The sequence below is a fragment of the Lactuca saligna genome, chromosome 7, assembly GCF_052625555.1.
Source record: "Lactuca saligna cultivar CGN05327 chromosome 7, ASM5262555v1, whole genome shotgun sequence".
Classification (NCBI taxonomy): Eukaryota; Viridiplantae; Streptophyta; class Magnoliopsida; order Asterales; family Asteraceae; genus Lactuca; species Lactuca saligna.
In genome coordinates, this window is record NC_136423.1 from 128,905,309 (window position 1) to 128,915,280 (window position 9,972).

A 9,972-nucleotide genomic window follows, 5' to 3' on the forward strand; every position below is an offset into this window, starting at 1 on the left:
TCAATAATAGATACAATATAATATTATGCCATATATATATATATATATATATATATATATATATATACACTTCAATATGACAGAAACAAGGAGGAATCAGGAACAACAAAGGCATATGTGAATCATGTGACAAGCTTTCCATACCACTCAACAATTTGATTCAAAGATATACAATCAATAAGACATAAAAATTTCCGTACTTGATATACATCAATAAAGCTTTGGCCCAAATGGCACAAAAGACATACACTTTCTGATGAAACATGTTGGTAGATTTGAGGCTTTTAGCCCTATCTAACCTTCTTTCAATGCCATAGGGGTAGAAGTCATTCTCTTACGAGACATGATCGACACGGCTAGAGGCTACATACCAATACCACTATGAATCTAAGTCCTTTCACTGATCACATGGCAAAATGTACAGCTTTGCTATCATACATAGCAGAAATAATAACAACGAAAAAGCAGATAGCACATATAACACATAACATACAATTGTTCTTATATACTGAACTCACCGTGAATTAACTCGAGATTAAAATAGTAATTAGGGCAGCACTTCGTTACTATAATTAGCTTTCTTTGATGAAAGCAGGGAGCTTTCTTTAAAACCGGGCCTTGCGAAGGTTGAGCTTCAAACTGAAAAGATAAATTTTACTAGGCTCTTCGAGAACTTTAGAACGTTTTTCAGGATTTGGGTTTGATCCTGGGGCTTTGGGGGAAGTTGGAATAGCTTAAAAATGGATTTAGGTGTGAAAAATGTCAAATTTCCAAACTTACCTAGGAGGGTTTGCACCTCCCTTATCTAGGCGAGGCTTCGAACCAAGGAGAGAAGAGGGAAGAAGCACGTGGCTCGCATGCGAGGAAGGCAGGTGGCGAGCATGCAAACGTGCATGTGGAGGGTGTGAGGGCCGACATGCGAGGCACGCATCATTAGTGAGGGTCTCCAGCTTCGGTGCAAGGGGTGTGTGACACGTGTCCAACATGCGGCACCTGCGTGCGAGGGTGATGTGGCTGAACATAATCCATTCTAAATTTCTCGAATTTTGGGATTTTTCTCGGTTTTTGTGTCCCAAACTTCAAAATCCATATCTTTTGCTTACAAGCTCTGTTTTTAACATTCTTTATATGCAAGCGTAGATGAAATTATGCTCTACAGCTTTCGTTTAGACTTCATCGGCTAATATTGACTTTATTTTTAATATTATTACTTTAACAGGTTGGGACAGGAAAATCCATTAAAAATTTATAACTTATTCATCTGATGTCCGTTTTCGTCTGTCTTTTTACTGTTGTACTACTATTGATGAGACCTTCGATTCTCGTTTAGGTTGCGTCAGGTAAAAATCACTCGATATTTATCTCGAGTTTTTAGTTGTCTACTCGTATTCTGAAACATAGAAAAATCATAACTTCCTCATACAAAGTCAGATTTGGACGTAATTCTCAGTTTAACGAGTATTATGACTTTCATTTAGATCACTAAGGTTAAAAATTAGTTTATCGAAACTCACTTTTTAAGCTACATAGTGTTTGTCGATTTTGTCGCGGATATTCGATTGGTCATTACTTCTTTGTTATAACACGGATTTTGATGAGGTTTTCGCCTAAATGTTTTAAAGAGATTCTTTAAAAATTTCAATAATAATATTTTACTTATTTCAAACTTTATATTTTTATGAACTTTCAATATTTGACATTTGATTGGAATCTCATAATACTTTCAATATTTTCTGAGTGATTTTAAACATAGTTTTACTTCATTTCTAGTAAAAACTATATGTTAGAACTCACTACTCAAATGTCATATAATATTTCATAATATTATTCACTTTTAAATTACAAAACATGATAACTAAACGTGTATGTTACTAATACCTCCTCCTTTTGAGGATTTCGTCCCCGAAATTTGAGCGATTAAAACAAATGGGGATATTTTGCTCTTATCTCAATCTTATTTTCCCAAGTATAATTTGGGCCTCGTTGGTGTTTCCACTTGACAAGCACCAAGTCTACTTCTGTATTACGTAATTTCATTCATTCTTTTGTTTACAATCTTTTTCAGGTTCTTCTACATATCTTAACTTATTATCCAGTTTCACCTCGGATAATGGAACTGCTTCATCATATATGATTAAATGTTTACGTATATAACTTACATGAAACAGATCATGAATACCTGCCAATTCTTCCGGTAATTCCAAACGGTATGCTTGTTTACCAATTCTCTGGATGATTTTGAAAGGGCCAATAAATCTTGGAGTCGATTTTCTTTTCTTCTTAAAACGCATAATTCCTTTCTATAGGGATTCTTTCAGCATTAGGAATTCACTTATCTGGAATTCTATAGTTCGTCTCCTATTTGCAACATAGGAATTTTTTCGATCCTGGACTGCTTTAATTCTTTCTCGTACAATTTGAATCTTGTCAATGGTGTCTTGAATCATTTCAGGACCACCAAGGATTTTTTGTCCTATATCACGCCAACATAATGGATTATGACAATTATACCCATATATCGATTCATATACCTTCAATATAATTTCTATTGTTTGTATTGTTCTTTTCGTCTGACCATCTGTCTGGAGATGATAAGTTGTGTTGAGAGTAATACGAGATCTCAATTCACCTTGCATACTTGCCCATGAATGACAAGTGAAGCTACTATCATGATCGGAAGTAATCTTTAGCGGCACACCATGTCTCGCAATAGTTTCATCCAAGCATACATTGTGTGTATCTCTATATTGGTTCTATTTCACGCATGACAAGATAATATGCTATCATTGACAAGAAGATAGGAATTAGGTTAACAAGAAAACTATAACCTTTAGTTTCTAAGACAAAATCTCTATAGACTTTATTAGCAAGTAATGATACACTTCTTGCAGTATATATAGGAAGTGCTTGGGCGAATGTATAATAAGCAATTTTAAAACAATGTGCAAATTTATGAGACACAAAAGAATTTGAGACATCAGAATCTAGAGTTGACGAGAAATGAACTAGGCACAACACAGTCCTCGCGTGCCTGCTATATGGTAATCTGATTTGAACGGCCTTTAGCTTTTGGTTTGCCAAACCGTTCTCAAACTCTTCAAACTTTTTAACTGATTCTGGTGTTCATACCTGTACTCGTTCTTCTTTTTGTATTGGGCTTTGAATCCTAATCTCCGAGTTAAAAACTGAATTCTCATTGCAGACTCTTGGTCCTTCTTAAATTTGATTTATAGACTTCGCTCAAGATAAGGTCTTCACTTTTTCTATAATAACAACTCGAATGGTCATATTTTAATGACCTTTGATTTCATAACACAAAAGATAGACAATGAACCATACTCTTGTTTCGTTTAGTCAAACACTATCATTGAATAATTCTTCCTTCATGTTTTAATGTGATATAATATCTTCATAACTAGTAACACTTCTAGTAAATGGTTACTTAATCCTTTAATGAAGGCTGTTATACTTTTATCGAATACTTTTCAACCATCTCCTTCTTCAATCCTCCAACTCAAGTTTCGTTGCTACACAAAACATGGTTCTCTGAACCAATCAACTCATTTCGCAAATTTATATTAATCTGACTCAATTCTTTACAACCACTAAGGTTTGAACGAAAACCATTTTCTTAGTCATCACCGAAATGAAGGTAATGACATAATCGAACAAAAACGAAATCAATATCTAGCTTCTTGGTAACCTTGTTACATTCCCTGATCGAAGTGTGAGTTTTGTGCTTTCAGCAGTATAGGTCTCTACTACCATTCACACCTACTCATACTTTTTCCAAGTATTATCTCGCAGGTTTCCAAATCACTATTCAAAAGTTTTCACAAAGCGACTTATCACACATGAATGGGTTCAAACAAGTACATACGAAAATTTCTTTTAGACTCAACTAGGGATTTCATGTAGCTATTAAACATATCTTGGATTTCTTATACTCGCCTTCTAGAATCTTTTTTATGCATATGATCGATCTAGCATATTCTAATACTTTATCATAGGTTGATAAAAATTTTACTTCCAATTCTTCATATAAATTTTTTCTCGGGTAGCGTTTATTCTGCAAGACACACTACACAAAAATTTATTCCAATAGTGTGGAGACAAACGGTTTCCAACTACATGTATCACCTTCTAACTCATGCAAGTCATCATGCATATTTGTTTATTTCATTATCCTTTCATGACATCGTTATTCCTATATATGAGTACATTTTCTTCTCTTGGTTGTAACATTTAAGTCTTTCAGAGAAAAAAAATTATAGAGTTTACCAAGAAAACAGAATAATATAATTCTTTACAGAGGAAAAAAATTGTCTTCTAGGTCTATGTTGGGTTTTATGTATAGGTTTACCACACACACACCCGCACACACACACACACACACACACACACACACACACATATATATATATATATATATATATATATATATATATATATATATATATATATATATATATATATATATATATATATATATATATGGTTAAGTTCAGATGATAACACTATTTAATGTGAGAACGAGAGAACACTACTTTATCTTAATATTCTACTATTAATTTTGTATATACAACGATATGGTATTACTCATCAACAAATATACGAACAATCACACATTAATATTCAGATTAAAATTTCGTATGTACAACTTTATGATATTATTCATCACCGAATATATGAATAATCATATATTTAATACTCACATTAAAATTTACTAAATTACTATATATATATATATATATATATATATATATATATATATATATATATATATATATATATATATATATATATATATATATATATATATATATATATATATATATTAGAATAACAATATAAAATTGAATATATTTATATTATAATTACTACAATAATATACTTATTAAATTCATACTAGAATAGTAATATAAAGTAGTGTTCTTAGTTTTCACATTAAATAGTGTGTCATTTGAAATTAACCATATATATATAATCCCATTATTGATCCATCAAAGAACTATTTTAGGAAGTGAGAATGCCGCCCACATTTGTACCAAGTTCGCTGAAAAGCTTTTTTCTATTGTCAGAGTTTATCATTTTCATAGCCTCAACAATCGCTATAAGTGTGACCACAAACGCATAATCCACATTAGGATAAATGGTCACCATGAATTTGCCTTCTACCCACTTTACATTCTTCGATGGTTCCATTTTAAACATCTACAAGAATAAGTCCATTAATTAATTAGTTTCAGCTTGAGTTTCAAGTTCATGATATGAAGTACTTACGGAATGATACATACATAACTAAATACTGAAAACAACGAAGGAAATCTACTATAAAACCAACTAATTTCTATGAGATAACAAGAATTTTTACTTGCGCTATTGGTGTGGAAGTATCACCCACATAAACAGTGCAGTTTCTGTTCGACCAGCTTCCTTTCAACTTAAAATCACAAACATCACTACTGGTTTTATTTGCCAAGCACACATCAATAGCAGTCTTAATCTGGATCATGTGTCGTTCTTTTGTGCTAAATATTATATCCGAATTACTTTTACTGTCACCCCTGAATACATTCCATCGTTCGTGTGCAGTCATCAACTGGAAGATAATTATATTATTAATCCATTTCAGTGTTAAATTTAGCATCAAATATTTAAACATCAAATAACCAAAATTAACAAATATTTATATTAAAAATTGAACATAAACTCACCTTTTGACGGATCATAGCAATGGGTTCGTCATCAGCATCAAGTAGCACTCTCTGATGATGAAATGATGTGTCGAATGGTTTCACTTTGAGCAGGATTTTATGGTTCATATCAGTGATCACAATGTTTCCACGTAAAGTTGTATCAACTATAATATCGAATTTAGATGATGCCATGAACTGAGGCCCTATCACAGAAACTGGCGCATAGCTATTGCTCGGTTTAGCCATCGTCAATATACGTACGTCTCCACACAAAGTGAGAGAGAGACAATGAGTGGTGAAAGGCTTTTAACTTGCAAGATGTGCTCTGCCTCAAACGCACATGCAATTATTTTAACGAAGTCTACCCAAGTCGTCTCTTAAGTCGTCATTTGTAATTGACAATGACTATCAAGTCAACACCTTGTTTTTATTCCATGTGGTTGTTTTTTAAAAATGATAACGGGACCATGGTGTCATTTGGATAATTAATATCCAACTACTTTCTATCTAAATAATTGCTACTGTGTGTTTGCCATGTACAAGCTTGCTTAATTTTTGTGGTTTTATGAATAAGCATATAGGACTTTTCGTCAATTTTTCCATATATATATATATATATATATATATATATATATATATATATATATATATATATATATATATATATATATATATATATATATATATATATATATAAAAGGAAAAGTGAGTATACCTTACAGCAGGACATAAGCTTACGTACCTAATTGTCAAAACTACGTAGTTTTGATTAATGATTTTATTTGATGAAAAAGAAAAATGTTATTTCCTGAAAAAAAAAATAATACGTTCCAATTTGTTTCCTTATTTTTATGGAAATAGATATCGTATCTTCCTTTTTTTTTCGATTGCTGTTGTGATCATCATCGTTTGGAAAAAACGATTACCTACTTGAAATCGGATTCCATACGACTGAATTGGATTGGATTTTGTCATCATCGTTTTGGAAAAATAGATATCGGCTTTGCTGCTTGAAATCGGGTTCCTAATAAATCACGAAACAAAAAAGGTTCAAGAAATCGAATTGAAGAAACTGCTTCACGAAAATCAACCTCCTTCAAAACTACAAATACTCTGTTTAAGGTAAATCTTGAAATCGGATTCCTTGTAAATAAGGACTTGCTTTTTGAAAAAAAAAAAAAAACAATTGCCAATGCGTTGTTGTATGCTGATTTCAGACTTTTGAAGTTGGGATTTCGTTTATCATGTTTTCAGAATTTTAATCTTGGATATTGTTGTTTCAGGACTTTGAAATTTGTTGCTTAGTCTTATTTGTTTAGAGATTTTGATTAGCGACATTGCTATTTTTTAGAGCTGGAAATTGCTATTTTTTAGAGCTCCATATTGTTGGTTGTTCTGAGTTTTAAGAAAGGTAAATATCCAATGTACTTGATTTTTGTATATTCTTCGCTCTCATTATGATTATTAATTATAATGATTTAATCTTAACTAATAGTAAACAAAATGTTGTTAATCTATTATTTAGAAACATGGATTGTGGTCTTGTGCAGGTCATAATGGTTGAAACCGAAGCAAATGATCAAGCTATTAAACTACATGTAACTGAAGATATTGACACAAATGATTTTGTAGAAGCAACATGTGAATCTGAAAAAATTAACGATGTTGATGTGAACATTGAGTGTGACGAAGATGAAGTTAGTGATGAAAGTATATTGGGAAAGGTTTTCGATACCGTAGATGATGCATATAACTTTTATAATGATTATGCGTTTTTACATGGATTTGGTATACGTAAAAATGACATATTTAAAAGCTTGAAAACAAATGAGCCTTTTCGGAAGATCTATGTATGCAACAAAGAAGGGTTCAAACGGAGTAAAAAAATGATTCAAGTGAAAATGAGACAAAACGTCGTAGAGATGTTAGAACCGGATGCCAAGCAAGGCTTCGAATTACAATACAAAAGGATGGGAAATGGTTAGTGGACTTGTTTAATGACACACATAATCACGAATTGAGCATGACACCAACGAAGGTGATGAAGCATCGATCTCATAATAAGTTCCACCGTTCCATGGAATGTAAATCTCTTATGGTTGAACTTGGACAATCAGGGTTGAAACCTAGTATGGTTAAAAAGGCTATTAATGCAATGAAAACCTCAAATGAAGTTGATGTTACTTCAAAGCAATGTGCTGATGTCTTATCCGAGCAACGAAAACAACATAAAGGAAAAGAGTTTTATGGACTTATAAAACATTTTCAAGATAAAACATTAGTTGATAATGACCAGTATTTTGTCGTGGATTTGTGCGATGATGGGTGTCCTAAAAATATTTTCTGGGCTGATGGAAGATCAAGAGACGCCTATACAAAGTTTGGAGATGTTGTTGTGTTTGATGTCACTTATATGACAAACAAATTCAAGATACCTTTTGCTCCCTTTACTGGGGTGAATCATCATGGACAGTCTATACTTTTTGGTGGAGCATTGCTAGAAAACGAAAAGGAAGAAACATTTGAATGGTTATTTGAGCATTTCCTCAAATGTATGTTTAACAAATATCCGAAAGCAATTATTACTGATCAAGACAAAGCTATGGGAAATTCAATAAAAAGAGTTTTTCCAAACACTCGTCATCGTTTTTGTGAATGGCATATCAAGAAGCATGAACCGGAACACCTCTGACCTTATGTTTCCCGTTATAGTGATTTTCAACACTCATATAGAGAATGGGTAATCAGTGACACCATTGAAGAATTTGAAGCCACGTGGGAAGTTATACGTTGTAAGTACAAACTAGAAAGTAATTGTTGGATAAGTGGCATGTATAATCAACGAATGCATTGGGTTAATGCTTACTTTAAGGATATTTTTTTGGCTGGTATGACCACAACTGGACGAAGTGAGAGTATTAATTCATTTTTTGATGGATTTGTTAACTCAAGCACTATGTTAAATGAATTTGTAGTACAATATGACAAAGCAGTTGCGTCACGAAGGGCCGCCGAAGAAGATGAAGATTTCAAGACTATAAATTCGAGGCCGGTTCTGTCCTCAGTACATCCAATCGAAGCAAAAGCAGGTGAGTGTTATACTCGAAAGATTTTTGATATTTTTAAAAAAGAGTGGATAGAAGCTAATAATAATTTAACTCATGAGACACTAAGCAAAAGTATAGAAGAAAGCAAATATCAAGTTGGGCGACTAGATGTTGATAAAACATATTGGCGCATTGGTACTTTTAGTTCTTTGAATCAAGTCAACGTCACATGTTCGTGTGCTAAGTATGAGACACATGGAATTTTATGCAAGCATAGGCTGTATGTGATGAAGAAAACGCATGTTCAAACACTCCCCGATCATTATATTTTACACCGATGGACCCTTAATGCTAGGTACAAGGTAGGTAGTGTTAGTATCGGACTCAGTGATATGAATACTGAAAATGGAGTTAGTACCTTCACATTATGGTGTGTCCATTCAAATTTTAATAAACTAATTGAACAAGCAAGAGACTCTCCTTTGGAGATACAGAAACTTAATACGCTATTGACAAGTCTTTTAGAGGATCAAGCAGTACGAAAGAAATCTATATCTTTTGAGAATACATCTCAAGGTTCTTGTATGGGAATTTCGCAAGTAGATATCATGCCACAGTTATCTGTCCGTGATCCTCTTGGTCCAACTACTACAAAAGGGCGTCCTAAAGTTGCTAGTAGAATCAAGTCTCCTTTAGAAGCCCCCAAAAAGCGAACGTGCTCTTACTGTCAAGGATTGGGTCATTACGCTAGTAGTTGTTCAAAAAGAAAGGTACTTATAGTAATAATTAGTTTTCATGATTTTAGAAGTATGATAATTATAATAATGATTTTTTTTTTCATGTATCAGGCAGATAAATCTATGCATGAGAAAGAAAAATAAGATGTGTTGTTTTTGTGAGCAAAAGAAAGAGCCATATTCTTCTTCAGATTTTTTACATTCTTTTTTACTTTACGATGTATGAATAATCTTGATATTTTTTATGTTTCTTAACATTTTTTTATGTTTTTGAATGAAAATTGTTGATTATTTCTGATTTGTCTGTTTAAAATTGATTGTTGGTTGTTATTATGGGATAAAAATCAATGTGTGATGCTAACATTAGTAAACAGCGAAAGTATGATGCTATTGCGGGCTAAAAGTGAAAATATACAACCACAATGGGTTAAAAGTGATATTAGGATGCTAATATGGGTTAAAAATGAAAATATTCAGCCATTATGGGTT

At 32.5% G+C, this 9,972-nt stretch overlaps 1 protein-coding gene and 1 pseudogene across 1 annotated transcript; one reads left to right on the forward strand and one right to left on the reverse strand.

The window, feature by feature from the left end:
- Positions 1 to 4,837: 4,837 nt before the first annotated feature.
- Positions 4,838 to 6,029, reverse strand: LOC145004061 (protein LURP-one-related 10-like). The gene is made up of 3 exons (XM_078962961.1): positions 5,718 to 6,029; positions 5,375 to 5,602; positions 4,838 to 5,214 (listed from the first exon to the last, which is right to left on the reverse strand). Exons 1-3 carry the CDS (start codon positions 5,943 to 5,945, stop codon positions 5,017 to 5,019), a joined length of 654 nt encoding a protein of 217 aa, XP_078819087.1. The 5' UTR covers positions 5,946 to 6,029; the 3' UTR covers positions 4,838 to 5,016.
- Positions 6,030 to 7,228: 1,199 nt separating this feature from the next.
- LOC145007221 (protein FAR1-RELATED SEQUENCE 5-like) lies at positions 7,229 to 9,627 on the forward strand (annotated as a pseudogene).
- Positions 9,628 to 9,972: the final 345 nt, after the last annotated feature.

Bases quoted from the DNA above. Each gene is read 5' to 3' on its own strand.
- LOC145004061 (XM_078962961.1), bottom strand. From the start codon at position 5,945: ATGGCTAAACCGAGCAATAGCTATGCGCCAGTTTCTGTGATAGGGCCT. The intron at 5,603-5,717 runs GTGAGTTTATGT...ATTATCTTCCAG, and splicing joins TTGCTATGATCCGTCAAAAG to TTGATGACTGCACACGAACG. The intron at 5,215-5,374 runs GTAAAAATTCTT...TTATTCTTGTAG, and splicing joins CTTCCACACCAATAGCGCAA to ATGTTTAAAATGGAACCATC.